Source organism: Mirounga leonina, unplaced genomic scaffold (genome assembly GCF_011800145.1).
Source record: "Mirounga leonina isolate KUSES-001 unplaced genomic scaffold, KU_Mleo_1.0 Mir_173, whole genome shotgun sequence".
Taxonomy (NCBI): domain Eukaryota; kingdom Metazoa; phylum Chordata; class Mammalia; order Carnivora; family Phocidae; genus Mirounga; species Mirounga leonina.
Genome location: NW_023270447.1, coordinates 75,390,853 through 75,415,312, shown reverse-complemented (window position 1 = coordinate 75,415,312; position 24,460 = coordinate 75,390,853). Strand labels below are relative to the sequence as shown.

The window sequence follows — 24,460 nt, the reverse complement described above, 5'->3', positions numbered from 1 at the left end:
TGTAGTTTAGGCAAGCCAAGAACCAAAGTATAAGCAAGATCGAGAGGTAGACAGAAACAATTGTTTTATAAGTTAAAATTCTTCTGAATAGAGCAAAGGTAGGTAGGTCCCATTTTAAATGGCTCATATAATGCAGTATGGATCTTAAAGTGGACTTTTTCTAACAGGATCTCTCAAATGAGCATATGTCCAATTCAGTAGATGAATTGACAGCAGTATCAGTTTTCTTTGATTTGAGAGTTGGAAGTTTGGAGTCATGTTTTTAGTTCATATATACCAAAATCTTATTCTCTGGTATGGTTCAAAAATCTCTTCAAGTAGACTTGGACAAACTGGACTGTGTAGACCTCATACAGAAAATTCTTTTCGAGTGGTCTAGTAAATGCCACAGACTTTTTATTACCTTAATGCTAGAGTCAAGAAAAGGATAATGCCCTATATCCTAACATCACACCTCTTCTTTTGTTTCATTTAATTGCTGTTTTTTCAGTAAAGTTATTAACAGTTTGGTTAGCATCTCTTAAAATATGGCCACTTAAGAGTCTGACCTGCCTGTGTGCTCTTTCTTCATCCCAGTGATAGACAAGTTTGATTTGACTGATAAGTATGATTTAATTATAAAAAAGCCTCATCTTCTTCTCAAGGCCCAAACTATAATGGCTTGGTGTTTATAAATGATGGTGATTTTCTAAATGGGCAGCTTCTCAAATTTATCTGGATTTGCTTCTTGAAGTTAGCATAATGTGGTGTGGTTATTGCTTCTCAATGAGTTTGCAAATTGATATAGTGAGTCTCTAAGTGTAGATAATGCAGTTTGTTGAATCAATCTGTGCTGTGTTTTTATACAACTAAATATTCCGGTGTGGGTCTTTTTGTTTGTTGGTTTGTTTTTGGTATTGTAGCAGCCAAAGGATTGCCTGATATGGATTCCTCGATCCTTATACACCACAACGGAGGTATCCCAGCCAACAAAAAACTCTCCACAACTTTGCCAGAGATAGAATACCGAGAAAAAGGGAAAGAAAAGGACAAGGATGCCAAAAAACACAACCTTGGAATAAACAACAACAATATTCTACAACCTGTAGACTCGAAAATACAAGAAATTGAGTATATGGAAAACCATATCAATAGTAAAAGATTAAATAATGATCTTGTGGGAAGTACAGAAAATCTCTTGAAAGAGGACTCATGCACTGCTTCCTCAAAAAATTACAAAAATGCCAGTGGAGTTGTGAACTCCTCACCTCGCAGTCATAGCGCCACAAATGGGAGCATTCCTTCCTCATCTAGTAAAAACGAGAAGAAGCAAAAATGCCCGAGCAAGAGCCCAAGTACACACAAGGACTTAATGGAAAACTGTATTCCTAATAACCAGCTAAGCAAACCAGATGCACTGGTAAGGTAAGTGCGTGCTGTGTCCTCCCCACCACTTTCCAGTAAAGTTGACTTAGGTCTTGAAAAACAGACACTTCCATACAGGCCTGTAGGCCTTGGTTGTGATCAGATACTGTGACTAATAACTCTGTGGGATTTGACATTTTAGTGTTTATCTCGCATGGCTTTGTTGGCCCCCTGGTGCCATTGTCCTGAAGCATTGACTCCAGCTCTTTCCAGTGTTTGGAGTAAGAGGTGACAGTGATTTCTGTGCACATTTGACCAATTCACATGTAACTTGATTCCTCCTGTGGTGTTGAGAGACATATCTGTAGTGCTGGTCCTTTTCTGTTTGCACATCCAAAGTTCTTGTGGCAGAGACACAAAGCGAAGAGTCCATGTCCTGTTCGTGCACAGCTCTTTGTCAGAAAGGTACAGAAGATGGGGTGGGGCTGGTGTGGAGAAAGTTGTCCTCACCACCTTGTGCTTGCTTTTGTTATTCCACTTAAAATGTGAATTATGTCCCAGATAATTCTGGGAAAATTAGGTTTGAAAAGTAATTTCTAAAAATCCCCTAGGTAAATACAATGTGAGATTTAAATTTTAATCAGAAATGTTCCTTTTCCCATCTTTAAGTAAAAGAATAACATTGTTGCATTACCTTGACTGGCTCAGCCTTAATTTTGCTGTGTTTTTTATATTTTCTAAAATACACATGTGTTCCTTTTACCTCGTATCTTTCAATATGGAAACTGGAATCTGAACTGGAGCATTTTTTATGTGTAACTCGAGAAGACACTTAAAACTCCCTCCCTCCGCTAAGTCATCTTATATCCCTCTTCCTTTGGCTTAATTAAGAGCAGACAATTTATTCTAGGAGGGAAGGTTTCCAGCATTATAAATTATATGAACTAGATTATTCATTTGTCTGAATTTTCTGACTGGCAGCTAGATTAAGGGAAATACGTTTGGGTTCTACCTACCGCTAAAGGCTCGAGAGGTTTCTGAGCCCCCAGCCACTTGTAGGAGCGTTCCATGCTGTTGATGCTGCCAGGCTGACATCCCCTTGTGTTCGTTAATGACATTCTGCCCATGATGCCCTGCAGAGAAAACACTCAGCAGAGAGCCCTCCTCCAGGCACCCATGGGAGAAAGACCAATTAGTTGACCTTCTATTTCAAAGGAAATGTCCCACAAATTTACTATATGCTATAAACAAAACATGGGCCACAAGCTTTTTGACCTCCTTTCTCCTACACAGTTTTATTAATAGCAGTCAAGGCAAAACAGTTTTCCTCTGTTGGGTTTGCAGAGAGAGCAGACAAGGCTCAGTCTCGTGACAGTATCTCACGTGGACCACAGTTCCAACGTTGATTGACTCTACCACCTAACCTGCCTTTAGTAAAGAAGTGCAAGGACTCAGATGGCCAGTTTTCCTGTGCATGGGTCCAGTGCCCCCATGTCTCATCCTGGGTTGGATGCCTCTTCCTGTGGTCACTAACGTACTCTGATGTGCCTTGATCTGGAGGGCCTCAGACATTACTCTGTTCTAGGGAACATCTGCTGTCAAATACATAAATAGAAAATATTATATGTAAATAGTGTTGTGAGCTTCCATAGGATTATTTTCAACCTCTAATGTATTCTAAAAAATAGGGAGATGATATAAATACCCGACAACAGGGGAGAATTGAAATAAAATATGGTCCATCCATTTGATGGACTTTTAATATAGACATTACAAAAATCACATTTTTGAGCCATATTAAACTATATAGGGAAGAGCTCATGACATAATAATGAAGAGAGTAAAAAGCAGTTTTATCAAAAACATCTTTTCTTTTCCCCTAATAGACACAGAAAAATAATTTGGAGCGAAAGGAACTAAAATGATAACAATAGTTATTGCCTCATGATAGTATTGGGGCTTTAATTTTTCTTTTTACTTTCATGCATTGTCCAATTTTTCTAAGATGAACGACAATGGAAATTTATAAAAAGAAGAGTATGTGAGCAAATTATTCAGCTTGTAGGAGGCCTTATCACATTTCCTCTTGCCCTTCTTGGCTATCTCCCATTTCCTCCTGTTTCACTTCATGTATGCTTTGATGGATATTAGTTAAGACTATAACTGATCCAAACCTGACCTGTTTGAGTTGTTAGCTAGAGAATGGGGTGGTTATCTTAAGATGGAGAGGGGCTGGATGCAGCGCCCAGTAAGGCTCCTTCTGATGCAAACATACACAGGCTAAAAGTGTGTACACGAGCCCTTAGCTACTGCAGACACGCCCAGGATTGTGTACGGGCCAGGCTGGCTTTTGGGAGAAGACTGATCGACTGCTTCCTGTTTTATAAATGTTTTTTAAAAAATCATTTGAAAAACCAGTACTGTATTATTAATAGTAAATTAATTGCAAAATATTCTATAGGTATTATTCTGTAGGTATCGTGGTTGAGAACGGCTATATTTGAGGAACCAATTCTGTGACTTCTGGGGGAAAAATTCATCAGTACCACTTTCAAAGAGAATTCTGGTAGATTGGTGTGGCTGTGAAAAGGTTTGACAGCCATTCCTTAGAAGGAGCAAGTAGTCCTTCAGGTCTTTTCTCCATCCCTCTGAGCCCCATGGATGCTCTCCAGTGTGCTGTAGACCACAGGTTGGCAAATGATTGCACACAGGCCAAATCTGGCCCCCTGCCTGTTTTTGTAAAAAATAGTTTTACTGGAACACAGCCACGCTCATTCATTTATGTAGCGTCTGTGGCTGCTTTTGTTTTTTTGTTTTAAGATTTATTTACTTGAGAGAGAGCGTGCGTGTGGGGCAAGGTGGGGAGGCGAGCAGTGGGAGAAGGAGAGAGAGAATGTCAAGCCGACCCCCCACTGAGCTCTGAGCCCGAAGTGGGGCTGGATCTCACGACCCGAGCCGAAACCAAGAGTTGGGGGCCTCACCACACTGAGCCAGCCAGGCGCCCGCATCCGTGGCTGCTTTTGTGCTACAGTTGCAGTTGAGTAGCGGCGACAGAGGCCGTATGGCCTGTAAAGGTGAAGATACTAACCGTCCAGCCCTGCACGGAAAAGGATGCTGATAGCCTGCTAAGGTTAAGGAAGGTGGGGGAAAGTGGGAACCGGGAATAAGTGTTGCCTGTCGGATCCTGCCCAGGGAGAGTTTGGGAACTTGCGAAAGCCAGCCCAAAGTCCTCTTTTTGTTTGAAAAATACATCTTACAAAAATGACCTGATCTCTGCTAGCTTGATTTTTGAGCTCTTTACCCGAGATATTTAGAAACAGATGTGTAATGTGGGTAGCCAAAATATTTTAAATTCTGACCTGAGAAAATTCTAGATAAAAACAGAAAAAGCAGTGTGGAAGATCAGTTATTTTACTAAGTGCTGGGAATAACGTAAATTAGAATGAGATATGCTAAATTTTTTTTCTTCAGTGGTCAATTTTAAAACAGTTTAAATATCAAAAAAATTACAGAAAATTTAGGCAGAGAAAAGGGGGAATAGTCCCACCACATGACACGAATCACTATTAAAATTTTGTTCTATGTTCGTTTCACTGACGAAACTTATTATCGCTGTGGCCCTAGCATTTGTATAGTTTTTGTATCTAGCTTTTTTCACTTAAATTGTATTGAGGGGTGCCTGGGTGGCGCAGTTGGTTAAGCGTCTGACTCTTGGTTTCGACTCATTTTAGAGTCTGCTTCAGATTCTTCCTCCCTCCGCCTCGGCCCCTCCCCGTTCACGCTTGCTCTCTTCTCTCAAAGAAATAAAATCTTAAAAAAATTATATCGAAATCATTTTGCCAACTTAGCTTCACCCTCTTTTCCCTTGATGTGGAATATTCCATGGCAGGTCCGTGAGCTCCTTCAGCCGTCACTGGAAGATGGGGCAGGTCAGGGTGACACCTGAGGTGCTTTCCTGCAGTTTCAGGGCCTGCAAGCAGAAGAGACGACGGTTCTCTGTGCACTTGGCATCAAGCTCCCTCTCAGATACAGCCCAAGACTGGAGGAGTTCTTGCTGATTGTTACTTGTTGCAGTTTCCTCGTCAAGGAAGAGAATTTAAAACTGACTACAAGATGTAAAGTGATCCATATTCTGTAGAAATGTTGAAACAAAAGTCTCTTCTTGATTCATTTCTAGTCTCTTTTTTGTACCCAAGACAGAAGATTCATCTTTTTTATTTTTAGCACTTGTTCTTAATAAGAGATCACATTTGACTTTAATGTAGTTGCATAGTATCTGGTACGAAGATTCACAAAGGAAAAGTATCCACAGTTTGCCGAGCAGAGATGCATTTAACAAAACTGAGTAGGATTTAGAATGGTGATTATTTTTTTGGAGATGGAAGAGTTCTCAGAGGCATCTAGACCAGCCTCCCCAACCTTGTCTTTTTATCAGTGAAGTAAAGGAGCCCTGGAGGATTAAATGGCTAGTCCAGGTGACCAAGCTACAGTAGCAGTGCCAGGACCAGACCGAAGTTTCTTCTTGACTTCTGCCTTTTTTGTTCTAACCACACTGCTTTAAAGAGGTTTATCAACCTGCTTTATTTTTCTACTTTATATTTTTTTTGTTTTAAATTTTCATACAACTAAAGCTGGCTCAAGGATTGGCACCAGACCTAGATTTTAAGCTCTCATGGCTAAAATCTATAGAAGAAATGCCTAGAACTTCAGAATTCATGTATTATTAGTCCATGAATTATTCAGAATTCATCCATTTCCTTTTTTATAGAGAGATGCTGTTCTAAAGTGTTTTTAAAATTCTTGTTCTTGCCCAAAGACACAAGGGCGTACTTAATCTCTGAACATAAAGGGGCTATCCACTCCTACCCTTGAAAGCTTACAGAGTCTCTGAGAATTCAATTCTGATTAGAGCTAGCTTGGGAGTTACTCTGGTTCAGACAGCCCAGAACCACCCAGCATGGAATTTGCCCGTTCAGGAGGGGTAATTCTGGAGTAGGCTTAACTTGTCACCTGCAAACCTAAGGGCCCTGAACAGGAAGACTTGAGACCAGGGATGTAACCATCAACTTACCCTGAGGAGAGGCCACTAGTGACAGCTTGGGAGGCCTGGGATCCTGGGGTTTGGGCATTGCCATGAGAGTAAGTTCTGGAGAAAGTTTGAAGCAAGGGAGCCAGGGAGAGCCTTCTCTTCAGGGAAACATGGAAATCTGGGAAAAGCTATACTATATTGAATACTCACTCTTTCATTCCTCTAAATTTATTTGGTTATTTTAAGCACACCAAAATATAGTCACTTATACTTTAGTTTGTTCATATAATTCTGCTTATTTGGAGGCTTGAAATCAGGGGAGGGGGGAGATAGAAGAGAAAATGTTTATCAGGATTTTTCAGATAATCTCTAAGCAAGTAGTGGCCCTGCCTCAGAGGGAAGGGAGGAGAGGGGAGGGATAGAGAAGCACTTTAAGAAATTCTAATTCATTCACTTATACTGAGGAATATTGAACATTCATGCCCAGGGATTAATTTACATGACCACCAGATCTGGATCTTAGAGAAATTGTTTTGGAACATATAGATTGATGATAACATATTTTATTAAATGGGCTATATAATGTTCTAGTCCATCAATGAGTATATCAATTAGTATTGTGTTTCAGCAGGCTGTCATGTGTTTGTGACTTCTCTCTTTCTGGTTTAAGCTGGTGGGCGAGCAGAATGTCGTTGCTCTTCATTCCACTTTCTAGCCCAAATAAACCTGTATTTGTTTTTATGATTTTAGATTTCTCTTCAAAAGGGGGGACAAAAGTAGCCAGCTAAAAACAGCTAGCTTTCCCCTTTGACTGGACTTGCTGGTGGCACAGATTGCCCAAATTTGGTTTGACTAGCAGTTCACAGTATTTTGTATTTCTGAATTTAATCTTATCTTCCAAATACTATCATTTGAGATTGTTGTATAACCTCTGACTTATATAAACCTCCCTAGTGTGGTCTTGCTCTTTGGGGAAAAACAACAGAAGACAGTTTTTTGTTTGTTCTTTTTTTAAAAGATTTTATTTATTTGAGAGAGAGCGAGTGAGCAGGAGCGGGCAGAGAGAGAGAGAGTGAGAAGCAGACTCCCCACAAAGCGGGGAGCCCGACTTGGGGCTCAATCCCAGGACCCTGGGATCATGACCTGAACCCAAGGCAGACGCTTAACCCACTGAGCCACCCAGGTGCACCGACATCAGGAGACAGTTTATAGTACTTCCTATTTTTCATTTCCCTACATTTCAAGATGTCTATGCACAACTAAAAATTATATATCCTTTGAAAATAAAGGGCCATATTTTTGGGTACTGATTTTTAATAATCCGTGGATTCAGTATGACTTGGTGTGAATAACTAAAAAAGACCTATGCGAAGAGAGAATCCAAGAAACTCCTATTTTGTCATCTTAGAAAAGCTTTTCAGAGCAACAAGGAAAATTAGGGGCAGATGCTATCCACCAGAAGAACAAAGAGACACCAATTCTTCTAACAACTATCCATCTTTCCTGTCCCTTGTAGAAAGCTATCCAGGTACTTGCCCATCTCGGGGTTAGGAGTGGGCAGCGCTAGCTCCTACCTCCAGGGACAAGGAAGGGCAAGGAACTTGCTGGTGCCAAGTTACAACAGAAGGTGGGGAAGAGAGTCTGTGCATGGAACCCAAGATTGTAGGCACAAAGCAAGAATACATGCCAAAGCTGAGACCTGACTATGGGGAAGAAACAAGACAGAGCAGTCAATTCAGGAGGTAGAGCCTATGAGCAGTCCCTGGGACAGGTGCCCCAGGGGAGATGGCATTTTTATGGACTATTGCAGCCCTCCCCAAAGGCCTGAAGAGTCCTTAGTGGGGAATCACAGTGGTGTGAATAGGAAAGGTTACAAAGGATTCTCTTGAAAGATGGAAATCCATCTTAAAAGAAGGTAATGGAAAAACTCCAAGATTGATTGTTAAAGGGGAGGAAGTAGCAAAACAGATTATATATTATGGGGCCATTACAAAATAAGGGTGGATGTAGTTCTCGGTACACAAAAAATTATTTGAAATAGTATCTACCAGACAGTCAATTGTAGTTGATTATAGGGGATATTTACTTCCTACATTGTCCATTTCTATATAGTGTGAATTTTTACACAATCTTGTTATATCCATAATAGAATGTAAGCTCAGTGAGGTTAGGGACCTCCTTTTCTCTTATCTGCCATGGTACACAGAGTAGATAATAAATACTTGTTGAATGAGTATTAGCTTTGTGCAGGGAAAATATTAGAAAGAGAGGGGGGAGAAAAAGCTGAGCCTCAGTAAGTGCAGTGCAGTGTAGTTCAAGTTGAGTTGCCGTGCAGCTGAGAGAGGCTTTTGAAATTAGAAAAGCTAAATGTTACATCAGACCAGGCCAGGCACCAACATCCAGTGTCCCACTATTTGTTGCTCCTGAGTAGGTTGTTATCAGTCTGATTTTTAAAAAATAGAATAGTTTCCACCCTAAGCCCCTTTCCTTGGTATTTCCTAGGAAGTTTTGAAATTTAGTACTCTGTCAATACTCTTCTTTAAAAATTTATTTTTTAAATTCTTTTTGAGTATTTTATTATTATAGAGAGAAAGAACGGGGCGGGGGGTGTTGGGAGGGCAGAGGGAGAGCGAGAATCTCAAGCAGGCTCCCCACTGAGTGCAAAGCCCCAGGTGGGGCTCCATCTCACGACCCTGAGATCATGACCTGAGCCAAAATCAAGAGTCGGGACCCTTAACCGATTGAGCCACCCAGGTGCCCAATACTATTTTCTAAGGCTGTGCAGGAGGGTCAAGAATTTCTGGAAGTTACAAGGGACAAAGAGAGAAAACTCCTCTGAGGAACTGCCCTCAGAAAAAAGCCATTTGCTCTGGCAGTGGGTTGGTTGTGCTTCAGGGCCAGGGAACCTAGGCACAATCCACACCTTGGCCAAGAACTGGGAGGCAATCTCAGTTTGCTTATCTGTTCATCTCTCCTGGTGAGTCTTGCTCTCTCTCTCCTCACCCCCCCAGCCCTGGCCATTCTCCTTGTCCTTGTGATAGCTGGAGAGGGAGCTCAGATCCCCTGGTTCTGCTCCAAGGAAATCCCCCAGGTTAGAAAGGGTTCGACTGCTTTATATATCATTTCTGGTGCTAGAGGGAGAACGGTGCATCTGATTGTTCTCTTTTGTGTTTCAATACAGTTTGCTGTGTGTCAGGAATAGTTTGTGGGAAAAAAATCTGGCCTTGGGAGACAGGGATTGGGCTTTGGGGCTTTACCCTGGCTGTTTCCCCTGCACGTGTCACCCGCACACCGCGGCGCCGACAAGCTCCTGCAACAGCGTGGCTTGCTGATAGCCGCTCCAGCAAGTGCTGGCTGCCAGGGCAGGTGTCTCTGCTGCTGCAGGTGCACCGAGTAGCTTCCATGGAAGGGTCTTACTCTTAGCTGAAATTTTAGAATGAAGATTATGAAACTGGACAGCGAGAGGTTCTAACTAAATTAAATATGTTGGCTATAGCTGCCATCAAATTATCTGGAAATTATTAAGTGGAAAAAATAAGTAGTAGAGCCATAGTTCTATTTAGTAAGTTTAGCATGTTTGTTTTCTGTCTCTGTAGAAAAAATGTTTGTTGTTGTTGTTGTTTTGTTTTTGTTTTTTTAAAGATTTTTATTTATTTATCCATGAGAGACAGAGACAGAGAGAGAGAGAGAGAGAAGCAGAGGGAGAAGCAGGCTCCCAAGGAGCAGGGAGCCCGATGCGGGGCTCGATCCCAGGACCCTGGGATCATGACCTGAGCCGAAGGCAGACGCTTAACCATCTGAGCCACCCAGGCGCCCTGTTGTTGGTTTTTTTTAGAGATTTTATTTATTTGACAGAGACACAGCGAGAGAGGGAACACAAGCAGGGGGAGTGGGAGAGGGAGAAGCAGACTTCCCACCGAGCAGGGAGCCCGATGCGGGGCTCGATGCGGGGCTCTATCCCAGGACCCTGGGATCATGACCTGAGCCAAAGGCAGACGCTTCACGACTGAGCCACCCAGGCGCCCCGAAAAAATGTTTTTGATTCATGTTTGGGTAGCATTGCCTCTGAGCAGACATGATTTATTTCCATTTCTGCCATGCTTACAATATGTACGGCACCTATAGGTTTTACTTGGTTGGCTCTGTTTATATTAATTCACAATATATTCAGAGTTTATATTAACCATTGCAGTGATTTAAAACTATAATATTCTGAGATATAAATGTGGTAATAGAAGCATGATAATTTTATACTTGAACAGGGCTAGTTTGTGACTTGAAAACCATGTAGCTCTTAAGAAACTAGGCATCAGTGAATTTAAGTCAGCAGTTTACCTAATGTCTTCATATCCAGGTGATCAAAGAAGATAATTATATTGTATGGGTAACTAAATTATGAAATAACACAAATTATTTGGGGCAGGGAGTCCACGTTAGAAACATTTTTATGTTGAGTACTAAGGGTTTATTCTAACAAAACAGGGATTTCTAGTTAGACAATTGGAAAGTTTCCTCTCTAGAATTTAGAAGGAATTACTATAAAACCTTGTGTTAAATTCTGAGTCAGTATCCCTGCTGGCACATAATGAATTGAGATTTCCAGCTAAGGGGATTAGCGGTGGATTCCCTGAAGGGGGAGGTACTCCAAGGAAAAGGAACTATATTCTTTAAATGTTACTCACGCTATCATTTAGAAACTAGCTGTTTGAATCCTTTGACAGCCAGTGTGGGCATTCAGTATTTGCAAATCTCTGAGACCTTTTTCCTAGCCAGCCGGGACTCTCAGGACTAGAACAAGTTTTAGTTTCTCTTTTATGGGAAGAATGACAGCTCTTCTGTCTCATAAGATACATTTCACCTCTTTTGGTAGAGTGTTGTAATATCAGAATAATGAACTGGAAAAGACTGTTGCCCTTATGACCCCCACCCCACCCCCCACCCAAGAGCTGGTGTTACAGACTGACGCCTTTAGGAGCGGGGCAGGGCACAGGCACAAGCGGGACAGGCCAGGGGTGCCATCATTTGCATTCACGTCTGCACCTGGCCCCTGGGAGTCTGGGAGCACATACCCTTCCAGTGGGACGGCCAGGCATCGCCGTGGGGAATGGCAGGCCTAGTGTTGCTAAATCTTCTGAGATTTTGAAGAGATGCCAAAGATAGATATCGATGTCAAATCTCCCAGTTATAAAGTCGAGGAGGGTCATACAAAACAGGTTTCTGGGCCAGATTGACTTACCAATTTGGAACCTCTGCACCTGACCCTTCCTGTTATTCTTGTATCTTGTTCCCTCCCACTTCCTGGCCCCACCAATCAAAATTTGACTCCCAGAGGAAGGACTTTTCTGTTAGGAAATATCTAGTAAATCCCATGAACTAATCTGCCATGTATCAATGGGACCTTTTTGCCTTCTCCTTTCCTTCAGTTTGTGGCATTCCTGGAAAACATGCACCTGTTGACGATGTCCCCCTCACCCCCACCCCAGTCAAAGACCACCCCTATCTAATTGAATGCTCACACCTGACTGTGAGGCTTTCAGAGCACGTAGAAGGAGAAGGGACAGCAAGCTTTGTGGTGAGAAGGGTGATGCGGATCTCTGGTATTCCTCAAACCATGCAGTAGAGAGCTGCCTAGCCCTCCAGTGCCTAGGACTGGTGACTTCTTCCACACCAAGATGTTCCCTCTGTGTTTTGGGAGCATAAAATACACCAAAATTCAGGACCTGGATGCTGGTTACTCAGACTTCAGAGGCCAGCTGGTTTTGAGTCTGACCTCCCAGCACCATCCCTTATGATGTGTGTATACTGTGAAGCCTGATGTCGGAACAATGTCTGCTCTCCCCTTTCCAGAGGGAGCCAGACCGGGGCAATAAATTGTAGCTCTAGAGTGTAGATTTAGAAAAACTATTGATTTGATAGGAACTGATGAATGGGAAGTAGTTGATGTAGATTCAGGAAGTAAGGCATTCTCTATTCCAGAAGGTTAAATTCCCCCTTTTCTGGAGTGACCTAAAAAGTTTATAAAGTGAAAGAGTTGGACTTTCCCTAAGGCTTTCAGATTATTCTGAAACTGACCTATGACATGGGCAAATCTAAGAGTAACAATGAACATTGAAACACCATGGAAAGCAGATTAACAGCCTCCTCTTTTATTTTATTTTTTTGAAGTTTTTATTTAAATTCCAGTTAGTTAACATACAGTGTAGTATTAGTTTCAGGTGTACAATATAGCGATTCAACACATCCATACAAGACCCGGTGCTCATCATGATTAGTGCACTCCTTGATCCCTATCATGTCTTTAACCCATCGCCCCAACCCCCTTCCCTCTGGTAACCATCAGTTTCTTCTCTTATAGTTAAGAGTCTGATTCTTGGTTTGCCCCTCTCTCATTCCCCCCACCTTGCTCATTTGTTTTGTTTCTTAAATTCCACATATGAGTGAAATCATATGGTATTTGTCTTTCTCTGACTTATTTTGCTTAGCATAATACTCTGTAGCTCCATCCATGTGGTTGCAGATGGCAAGATTTCATTCTTTTGTGGCTGAGTAATATTCCATTGGGTGTGTGTGTGTATAATAAAATGTTAAAAACAAGTTCTATGTGTTGATTATATCCAGTTTTGAAGATCAAGAAGAGATAGCCACTATCTTAATATATATCCTGTTTCTCTTGCATACATACATATTCTTTTTACAAATGGAGCTCACACTATGTATAATGTTTTGTAACTTGCCTTTTCACCGACTATATCATGAGCATTCTCCTGTGTCATCAAATACTCTTCCTTAATGATTTCTTAATGGTTGTGTGTCAGACACGTGAATATACAATTAGCCAGTCTTCTGTTGAATATTTAAGTGTTTCTGATTTCTTTCTTATTAGAAATAATGCTGCAACAGACACACTGTTATGTAAGTCTTTCTGGGTGTCTCCGGTTCCTTGAATGAATGTCAGGGAGTGGGATGCTGCATCAGAACATTTTAAAGACTTTTGATACAAACTATCAAATCTGACCACATCCTGTAAGGACCTTATTAAAAATACTAGTCGTAGCACTCATAGCTTTATTCTTGAAGGGTTTCAAGAAGTCAGTTTCCCTATTTCCCTATATGACCAGTTATGTGAATCCCTCTAGGATTCCTTTTCTTTCGTTGCATTCTTGGTGAAAATGAATGTGTTTACCTTTTGTGTTTGACAGATTAGGGAGCAGAGACATAAGGTACTTTGTAATATGGTTTTACTTAGTAATCATCAAGCTGTTGCTTATTTTTTGATACTTGTGCCTAGTAAGCAAGGGTAGTGACCACAGTGAGACCTGAGGCAGCTTCATTTCACTGTTTCCAGAGACGTGGTCTGTAGAACATGCTGGAGCAGCTTCAAGTTAGTGTAAGCCTTACTGAAGATGAGATGCATTCGGGTTTTTATGTGCATGTCCCATGCTGCCCTTCCTGCCAGTGAGAACGGCCTGGAAGGGGGGAGGGGAAGGAGTTGGTGGAGAGGGTAAATACTATTTCTTCTGGGGACAGAGCTTTAATGTATGAGCTCGATGTTCTGCACAGACAGCTGTGTGGCCCTAAACAAGTCTTGTCTCATATGATTAATGTATACCAGGGGATTTCCTAAAGGAATTAGGTCCTTACCAAGATGAAGCAATTGCTCTTCATTCATTCTTTTCATGTACACCTGCCTTCTTGATAAGCAGACGCCCATTTACCCCTGTCTCCTTCAGCCACTATTAAACTAAGAATCTGACGGTCTGCTGTAGGTAGACCTCACCCTGTTCTTAGCACTAGGGAGATGGACAGAGAGTGCGGGTTAGAGACAGTGGCCTGTAAGGATTGGAAGAAACTTCAGAAGTACAGTTCCAGCTTCTAATTTTATAGCACAGTCAGTCCCTGGCTTCAAAGAATGTATAGTAGTTGTAGAAATAAGATACATACACAGGAAAAGATTAAAAACCAAAACAAATTAAAAAACAGCCTAGGGCAGTGGTTTAGTGCCAAACAAGAAGCACCAACAGTAAGGGCTTTCATATTTCAGAGGGAGAGAGAACTTTGGGCCCTGGAGATCAGTACCTCATGGTGGAGAGTTTGTTTAGTTTTTGTTTTTATTTTTTAACTGGGCCTTGAAGAGTGCAATTTGAAAATTGGAGGCCATTCCTCCCCCACGGGGTGGTATAACTAAAGGCAGAAGATGTCTGGAAACAAGAAGTAGGTAATTTTGGCTGGTGTGACGGGTTTGTTAGAATCATCCATCTTTCAGTCACTTGGCTGTATAATTTGGAGATGATCTCCCAAAGCCCCTTTTCTTCCAAAGCCCCTTTTCTTACAGAGCAAGGAGTGTTGTAAGTTGTATTTTTTTTTAAGATTTTATTTATTTGGGCACCTGGGTGGCTCAGTCATTAAGCATCTGCCTTCGGCTCACGTCATGATCCCAGGGTCCTGGGATCGAGCCCCGCATCGGGCTCCCTGCTCGGCGGGAGGCCTGCTTCTCCCTCTCCCACTCCCCCTGCTTGTGTTCCCTCTCTCGCTGTGTCTCTCTCTGTCAAATAAATAAATAAAATCTTTTACAAAAAAAAGATTTTATTTACTTATTTGAGAGAGAGAGAGATAACAGAGGGATAGTAAGAGGGAGAAGCGGACTCCGCGCTGAGCAAGGAGCCCAAAGTGGAACTCCATCCGAGGACCCTGGGATCATAACCTGAGCTGAAGGCAGACAACTGACTGAGCCACCCAGGCGTCCCAAGTTGTATTTTTTTTTTTAACTGAAGTAGAGTTGACATTAGTCTCAGGTGTACTACATAGTGATTCAACAATTACATAATTATGAAATGCTCACTGTGATAAGTGTATTGTGATGTTATTGATTATATCCCCTGTGCTATACTTTTTATCCCTGTGACTTATTTATTTTATAACTGGAAGCGTGTACCTCTTAATCCCCTTCACCTATTTCACCCACCTTCTACCCTTTGGCAACCACCAGTTTATGCTCTATATTATGAGTCTGTTTCTCTCTTTTTTGTTGTTTTTTGTTCTTTTTTTTTTTTTTTAGATTCCACATATAAGTGAAATCATATGGTATTTGTCTTTGTCTGGCTTATTTCACTTAGCATAATACCTTCTAGGTCTATCCATGTTGTCGCGAATGGTAAGATCTCATTCTTTTTTTATGGCTGATCAGTATTCCATTGTGTATATATATACCAACCACATCTTTATCCTTTCATCTGTCGTCAGATAGACATTTAGGTTGCTTCCATATTTTGGCTATTGTAAATAACACTGCAGTAAACATAGGGTGCATATATCTTTTCAAATTAGTGTTTTCGTTTTCTTCAGATGAATACCCAAAGTGGAATTACTAGATCCTACGGTACTTCTGTTGTTAGTTTTTTGAGGAGCGTCCATACTGTTTTCCAGAGTGGCTGCACCAATTTACATTCCCAGCAACAGTGCATGAGGGTTCCCTTTTCTCCACATCCTTGCTGACGCTTGTTATTTCCAGTTTTGTGTTGTCTTGCAGAGCCTATAGCCTCTCGGTCACTAGCTCTTTAGGGTTCAGAGATAACCAGCAGCGCCGAGGCTCCTCATCTTTCTGATAGGTTCATGGGGTCAAACCAGCAGCTCTAGAAATACACACTTAGGTAGTTTTCTGGAGTGGGTATAGAGTGTGACTCATAGAGTATTTGGGGAACCTAGTCATCCCTAGGTGAAGTCCTGGCTGAAAAAAGATCTCCTTCTTTTTTGCAGGACTTAACTTCTTAGGGAAATTTACTGCCTCAAAGCCTTAAAGTTTTCTGAGCTGTCAGTCAAGCCTCATAAAGCCTGAGGCTTTATAAAAACCCTGAAGTTATTGGCAGTACCCATTGGAGATTTGTACACCTTCAATGAAGTCATAGTACTGTGGGCTGTAATTCAAGTAATTCACAGAAGATAAGGATTACAAACATTTAGACACAGATATCTCCCTACCTTTTCAGATACTTCAAAACAATACCCCTTTCAACTAAAAGCCGACACTTGAATACTGTACTTTGTTTTACTACCAGGTGTATGTACTTCAAGATACTCAGAGATACTCAGAGATACTTTTGCTACTTAGCCTGTCTGGGAGACTAACGTTTGAGCTCCATTCTTTTGGTCAGCTAGGAGATTACCCCTTATTAAAACGTAAATCTTTCCTCTTAATATTAAATAATTATCAAACATTCATATGATTACTTACCCTAGTTGAGTGGGATGAGGGAGAAAATGAGATAGAGTTTGGGTTTGGAGCAGGTAAGAGGGATCCTCACCTTGACAGTTAATTGGGCTTTGAAGGCTGTGATGCCCTGAAGAAGGGCTGCTCTGAATGACCCCACCCCCGGGAGTGAGGTAGTCTGCTGGGGGTCAGAGCTTGCTTCACAGGTTACAAGTTGGGTGCTGTCTTTTAAAATTATTAATAAAAGTGGCTAGGAAAGGTGTCTGGACCTAATAGGTAACATTTTGGGTTGGTTAGAACCTTGGCTTGTCTAATTGGGCACAAGTGGACATGTTAGTTAGGCACACAGACTCTAGCTTTGCCAGAGGCCCTGTCTGGATCCCAAGTGGTAACAGCATTGGGCAGACTTTGTAAGGGTGAAAACTGGTTGCCACAGGAGTTGGGCAAGCAGGAGGTGCATTTACTTCCTGCCTGAGCCTTACCAAGTTTGTTAAGATCTGTCTGGCCCAATTTCTTTTCTTTTCTTTTTTTAGGGATGAGAGTGCAGTTCTTCTGGAGTAAAGTTCCCTTTTATACCTTCATCTTTTATGTAGGGAAGAGAGTAGGATTTCGCTCTGATAAAAGGGGTCTGAGCTTGTGGATGCATTTTCTTTCCTCCTTCCTTCTGATCCCTATTTACAGAAATCGGTTTTAAGGGTTATAAACTGTTACTTCTGCCTCATTTTCTTCCTGACCACTTGCTGCTGATTCAGATTACAGCTATTGACATTTTAATAAAATCCCATGAATGCATTTGAAGATTTTGCATTAACCTCTAACACCATTTAATCAGTACTTCTTGGTGCCTCACACCAATAAATTATATATCTGCATTTTATCTAGGAAGTATTGACCTTCAGCACCAAAGGGTTAAGTATACCATTAAGACAAGCAGTAGTTATTTGTCTAATAAGTGTCCCTGGCACTTTGACTGGCTTGATTCAATTCAATTTACTAATTCACATAATTCTTTTTTTAAAACTTGTGTACATTTTTCTATTGAGCATATGCAAAAATTGAAATATATCTTAGAAAATAGGATTGTGTAGTGCCTCCATACAGGGGAATATTATGCAGCAATTAAATTGTTTATGAAAATTTTCTAGGGGCGCCTGGCTGGCTCAGTTGGTAGAGCATGCGGCTTTTGATCTCAGGGTTGTGAGTTCAAGCCCTGCATTGGGCACGAAGCCTACTTAAGAAAACAAAACAAAAACAAAACAGAACAATTTCTGATGGTGTGGAAAGGTGTGTACGATATGCAAACTGCATATGTGGTACTCTCTCATCAGTATTAAGAAATATTGACATATACGAACAAAGAGAAAGAAGACTCAGGCAGAACAGAAGTAAACCAAATGTGACTAGTGAGTGCTTCTGTCTGAATGAGAGGATTAAGAATTACTGACATTTTCTTTTCTTTTTTTAGAGATTTTATTTATTTTTGTGACAGAGAGAGACACAGCGAGAGAGGGAACACAAACAGGGGGAGTGGGAGAGGGAGAAACAGGCATCCCGCGGAGCAGGGAGCCCGATGCGGGGCTTGATCCCAGGACCCTGGGATCATGATGTGAGCCGAAGGCAGACGCTTAACCATCTGAGCCACCCAGGCGCCCCGAATTACTGACATTTTCATTCTATATTTTTACTTTTCTGTTGTTTCTGTTGTTGTATGCAGTGTTTAACCTGGACTGGGTGTCACTTCTGCAATAAAAAATAGATCTAATAGGGGATTGTAAATCATTTTACCACCTACCTCAGGAAAGATTTAAAATATAGTGAACATGCAAGTTTAAATTAATGCTTTCTCTGAGAGACAATGTATAATTGCCCCTTACACGTTTTTAAAATTCCTGAGAGTTTTCCATTTAGCACTTGAAGTTATCTTGTGTGTCAACATGCAGTGTTCCCCCAGATTGGTGTTTCTTCAACTGGGGATGCCGGTGTTAGCTCCCCAGTTTGCCGCAGCTGTTTGGGGAACAGTAATTCAGAGTTTCACAAAATTAATGGCAGTTATGAAAATCCTGAAGCATTTTAATTTTACTTCTCCATCCTGTGAAATTAGGTTATTTTATTTTTAAAATAAGCTTTTTATTGAAGTATAACACACATTCATAAAAGGGCACAAATCTTACAAATTTTCATAACCCTGGTAACCACGTCGTTCTATTTTTGTTTTATTGTCTTTGACAAAATTTCACAATCCTACATAAGAAAGTACATTTTTGTTCAGGGTTCTGCGGTCTCCAGAATTTACACTCAAGATATTTTGTACTTTTTGTTCTCATAATTGCATTAAGTCTTTGAGTTTTTACATTTTTCAAGGAGCTCTAAAGTTTCATTCAGAATATTGTCATTATTCTTAGTTCAGGGTAGGAAAATTGGCCCTTACAGATTAAAGATGCAAAATAATAACTGCAAAGTTATTGACATCTAGCCTCTGCAGATTTCATTTTTCTTTCATTCCCAACTGTGGCAGTGCTTTGCCCCAGTCGGCTGGTTGTGTGGAACTTGATTCCTGGGCCTCCGCATATGATACAGCTTAGGTTGCTAATCTAAGAAGAAGCAGATCAGCAGCCAGTGGTAAGTGTGTCAGGCCTAGAAACCCTAGACCGAGCTGGGAGGAACTTTAGAGGTCATTAGCCTACAATAGGGAAACTGAGTCTTGGAAGGTTACATGCCTTGCCCAGGGTCGCGGACTTGGCACCAGAGCTGAATCTAGAATCCTGGTCCTAAACCCCATTATAAACCATGCTAAGCCCCTATTCTCGTCTTTAAGCTCACCCTTTCTACTAAAAATTCAACCCTCAGACTGTGAAATCGACTTCTCCAGAAAGATAAATAACCTAACACGTTTTTCAGCCAAACTTCTTAACGGGGATGACCTAACAGCATCGACCTGCTTTGGAAAATAACCCTTGGGTTACTTCGGGTGAATGAGGGATGGTGTGGGGATAGTATAAATGCCAGTCTGTAATTGTTTAGAGCAGTTCTGGGAGTGCATTCAACTGGAATAACCCTGGCAATAGGGAAAGTGTGGCGTGATGTCGACTTGTGACCCTTCCCTGGGGAGTGAGCTATGTCAGGAGACATGGCAGTGCTTCTGGAATACGGTCTCTTGTCTGTTCCTGGGCACTGGACAGGGGGACAGGCTACGGTGCCTGGGAAATGACCATCGGTGTGTTATGACTTTTTGTTTTTGAGATTTTGTTTCAGTTGACTAAAGGTAGATCAGTAAATAAAGCCTCTCTTTGATTTTCCAAGGGAGGCCAGACAACATATATTTCGTAAGTGTTGTTCACTGTGGTGAGCCCTGGGGACTTAGGGCTTAATAAAACATGTCTGTAAGGACTGAAGTCTATGGGGCTGGCAGTTCCAAGGAGAGGTCACCACTGCCCTCCAGAAATCTCGGTTCTGTTGGTATGCTGGATTCACGACATGCGTAGGGTCTCATCAGAGCCTACTGACTTTTGCCTGCCTGCCTGTTTATCAGAAAGCATACCTCCTCAGGCCCACCTGCAGCCATCCTTGGCCTGACCTTCAGTGCTGTCCACAGTCCCATCCACCAGCCCCATTCTGACCTTTCTCACTCTGTTCCCAGAGGGCACGGCTTCCTCAGAGGCCAGGCTGATTGTTCCGTGCCCGAATATCTATGGCTGTCCTTACTTTTTTGAGCTTTTGAGCATGTTTTCACCTTGTTTAGATTGCCCCCTCCTCCCCTTCTTCTTCAAATCCTGCCCAGCCTTCAAGGCCCAACCTAATTCCCACCTTCTCTTGTCGGAGCTCCTGTGGCACCTCTCCCCCTCCCCCGCTGTGGGTGACAGCCATGGCTCAGCCTGCTGGGGAAGAGAATGGGCTCTGGAGGCTGTGTCACCTGGGGCTGGAGCCTTTCCTGAATCTAGACCTCTTCATCTGTAAGAACGGGAGTAACCAATTGTCCTTGGCCCACAGTTGGGCCGACTAAATGAGTTCATACCATTAAAGCCTATGGAGCAAACAGTACGTGGCCTGTAAGTTCTCATTAAGTATTAGTTGTTATTCCTTCTCACATGTATTCAATCCGGTCTTCCTTGTGCTACTGTCTCACCACTTTAAGTCGCCATTTGTGGGCCTCTAGTGAAATTATAAAGCCCTCTCATGAAGAGAGTCTGGATTTTATACTTTCTCTTGACCCTTTTCAGTCCTACCTGCGCATATAATAACTCCCCAAAACATAGCCCTTAAAATGGAGCTGTTACTGTCTTAAAAGAAAATAGATGGAACCGAGGTTAAGGAATTGAACAGAAAAGATAGGCTTCAGTTCACAGATGGAGTTTTCTTACGATTCTCAGAGCGTGTCATTTGTTCCTATTTGCACTGTTGTTGAGTCGAATGAGCTCTTCTGTCACAGTCACTAGAGGTGTGAACATCGTGTAGCAAGGATGCTAGCAGTTTCCGAGGCTGCCTTAGACACGCTTCTTCTCTGGGCCCGCGGCAGAAGGGAATCTTGAGACGGTAAACTCTGGTGTATCAGGATACCTCAGAGCCAGTGGGCCATGAACGGGCCGTTGCTAATACGTCTCCCTTGCTGAGGGGCGTAGGAGAGTCACCGGGGTGGGGGTGTGTGTGTGTGTTGGGGTTCCCACACCTTCAGCCACCCTCTCTCTGCTTGTCCCTCCCCCTTAATTAGCAGCTCAGGAATTCACAAGCACCTCGGCTCACAACATGTGGAGGAAATCAGGTCACTCTCCGGCGGTGGGAAGAGGTGGGGACCCAGGCCGAAAGAAGCACTCAGTGAAAAGCCAGTTGCAGACGGTTGGGAGTCGTGGTGTTGAACGCCGGAGCTGCCGGAGGGGTCTTTTGCCACCACCCCCCCTCCGCAACCGGCGAGTCTGGGACTTCAGCCAGGGTCTCCCGCAGAGCCCTGTGGGTGTCCTTCCCCTGATGATGAGAATGCCACATTTCTCCTTCTCCTAGGCTGGAACAAGACATTAAAAAGTTAAAGGCCGACCTGCAGGCCAGCAGACAAGTGGAACAGGAGCTCCGCAGTCAGATCAGCTCCCTCTCCAGCACCGAGCGGGGGATCCGCTCTGAAATGGGCCAGCTCCGGCAGGAGAACGAGCTGCTGCAGAACAAGTACGTGCACCTTGTGGGCCTTTGGTCACGAGCCAAGCGACCTCACTGTTCCTGTGGCTTCCAGGGACTGGAGCAAAAGATGTGTGATGACAAAGGGACCTGGCAGAGGGGGTTTTAAATGAAATGTTTAAAATCTTTAATGTAGTACCAGATATTCAACATGTTACAAAATCTATAAAAACTTGTTTCATCACAACAGAACAGTTTATTAATATTACTGTTCTTTCTTTTTTCATTTATTAAGTTCTTCTCTTAGTTTAAAATAGTCATTGAGCTTTTGTGATACTATAAGTAAAACTGACGAGCAGTCGTTCTGCCACAATTTGAAAATCTTGCTCCTTTGAATGAAAGTTTCCAGAGGAAAAGACTCTATTTATTCATATCTGGAACTAAAAAATGACATTGAACTTTGATTTTATTTGAAGAGGCAAGCCAAAAGCCAGCTCTTCTGTGTGAATTTGTTTATGCTTCCCATTGATTCATCCTGGAATTACTTCTTGACTCAATATTGATCTTTTTTTTTTAATCTCTCAGCAGTGTGCGTGCCTGGGGTAATGATTACTATGATAGGCTCTGGGCTTTCCCCATTGAAAGAGGAATCGTTCAACATTCTTGAGGAACACAACTCAAAGCTAGAGCATTATAAGCACGTAACTTCTCCATTGCTTCTGACCCATATGCCTAATGGCTCACACTGACAGAGGGCATCTCACCTTACTCTGATACTCTGAGATGAACTCACCTTGTACTGATATAGAGAGCTGGGGGTGGTAGTAGGCAGGGAAGGGAATATGGCTGAAATTTCTATCTGAAATTAAGCACCCTGTGACTCTAACTCTGGGGTCTATTTTGGGATACTTTGAGAAAACGTCTCACAGCTGGAAAAGGAAAGGCTGCAGCATGATAATAGTATTCAGGCAGAGAAAAACCTTCCCCATCCCACCCTTTACCTTGGCTTCTCTGGGGCTGGTTCCATCAGTAGTTCTGTGATCAACTCCGGTTCTCTCACGGTGCTTTGGGGCACAACTAGAATTAGTTGTACAGCTGTCTTTCCCTCTGATAGAAACTTGTTTTATCCTTTTTCCTGGATTGCCTTCTGTAGATCGCTTACCGTAGTAGGGCAAAGGTTAGGTCTTATTCTGTATGTTGTTAGGCAGCTTGTTTGTTGGTGTTTAGGAATTGTTAAAGAATAACGACAATATGTTTTTCCCGGGCACTCTGGAAGCTGACATTTATGATTGCTGTTCAAAAGAGGAGCCACGTTTCTCCAGGGTTTCTAGTGGGCATTTCTAATGATGAAACTCTGTATGATAATCATTTCCATATAGATTACATAATGCTGTGCAAATGAAGCAAAAAGACAAACAAAATATCAGCCAGTTGGAGAAAAAGCTAAAAGCTGAGCAGGAAGCCCGAAGTTTTGTAGAAAAGCAATTAATGGAGGAGAAAAAAAGGAAGAAGTTGGAAGAAGCTACTGCTGCCCGGGCCGTTGCATTTGCTGCCGCGTCTAGGTATGTCCGTACCGCTCCCCCCACCCGACCCCCCACCCCGCTCCCGGCGCTGCATCTGAGGTGGGCCTGCCTTGCACCAAGACCCAAGACCAGCATGGGAGTTTGAGGCCTCAGGCAGCGTTGAAATACAACCATCACGCACTGATAGGTTGCCACCAAGTACTGTTTCCTGAGATGGCCAAGGCCCATCCATACAACTTGCGTGGTCTTGTAACAGCTTCATCCCTCAGTGACCTCATCTAGGGAGCGGGATGTGGGCGTCACCATGCCTCCCACATCCAGGAGGCAAAGTGCTGCTCGTAAAAGGGTTTCCGGTCACTTTCTGTGTGGCCAACAACTACTAAACACTTGGAGAGATTCCAGTCTGGAATTTCGTGCCCTTTATTTATTTTTTTTTTAAAGATTTATTTATTTATTTGAGAGAGCGAGAATGAGAGAGAGAGAGAGTACATGAGAGGGGGGAGGGTTAGAGGGAGAAGCAGGCTCCTCGCCGAGCAGGGAGCCCGATGCGGGACTCGATCCAGGGACTCCAGGATCATGACCTGAGCCGAAGGCAGCCGCTTAACCAACTGAGCCACCCAGGCGCCCCTCGTGCCCTTTATAGAACTGTCATTACTCTCTGCTCTCAGGTATATGTGTTTCTGAAGTTTTTATCTTAAAATAGAAGAAAGGAAAATCTTGGTTGCCCAAGTCCTTTGTATTGACTGACTGACTGCTCCTGTCTTTGTCAGGTATCAGCAAACTGTCACATGAGCTGGAAAAGATGAAAAAAACAAAACCATAAGTCATTATTAGGTATCATTGAATTTGTGGAGGGCTGAGAATTGGGGACTACTTCTATACTATTGAAAAGTATTCAAGTATTCCAGAAACTGAATTCCAGCCAGGAGGGAAGAGCCTTAAGAGCCTTCACTTTATGGCTTTTTCTTTTCTTTGTTTTTTTTTTTTTTTTTTTGACTAGCAAAGTCCATCTGCGTGGCGGGGGTCAGTTATGGGTTTATAGTTGCAGAGTGAGGATACATTATGATTGATTTCATTTTAAATTTTTATCGTAATTTGTATTGATATAATTCTTTTTTAAAAAATATTTAATTTATTTATTTGAGAGAGAGAGCACATGAGCAGAGGGAGAAGCAGGCTCCCCGCTGAGCAGGGAGCCCAATGTGGGACTCGATCCCAGGACCTTGGGATCAGGACCCGAGCCGAAGGCAGACGCTTAAC

The 24,460-nt window shown here is 42.4% G+C and overlaps 1 protein-coding gene across 1 annotated transcript in view; it reads left to right on the top strand.

The window, feature by feature from the left end:
• Positions 1 to 24,460, top strand: part of MACO1 (macoilin 1) — a 60,226-nt gene that overhangs the window by 23,950 nt on the left and 11,816 nt on the right. Inside the window, exons 6-8 of the mRNA XM_035019453.1 lie at positions 903 to 1,404; positions 21,570 to 21,728; positions 23,057 to 23,239. Of these exons, the coding sequence (XP_034875344.1) occupies positions 903 to 1,404; positions 21,570 to 21,728; positions 23,057 to 23,239 (844 nt within the window). The remainder of the gene's footprint in view (positions 1 to 902; positions 1,405 to 21,569; positions 21,729 to 23,056; positions 23,240 to 24,460) is intronic.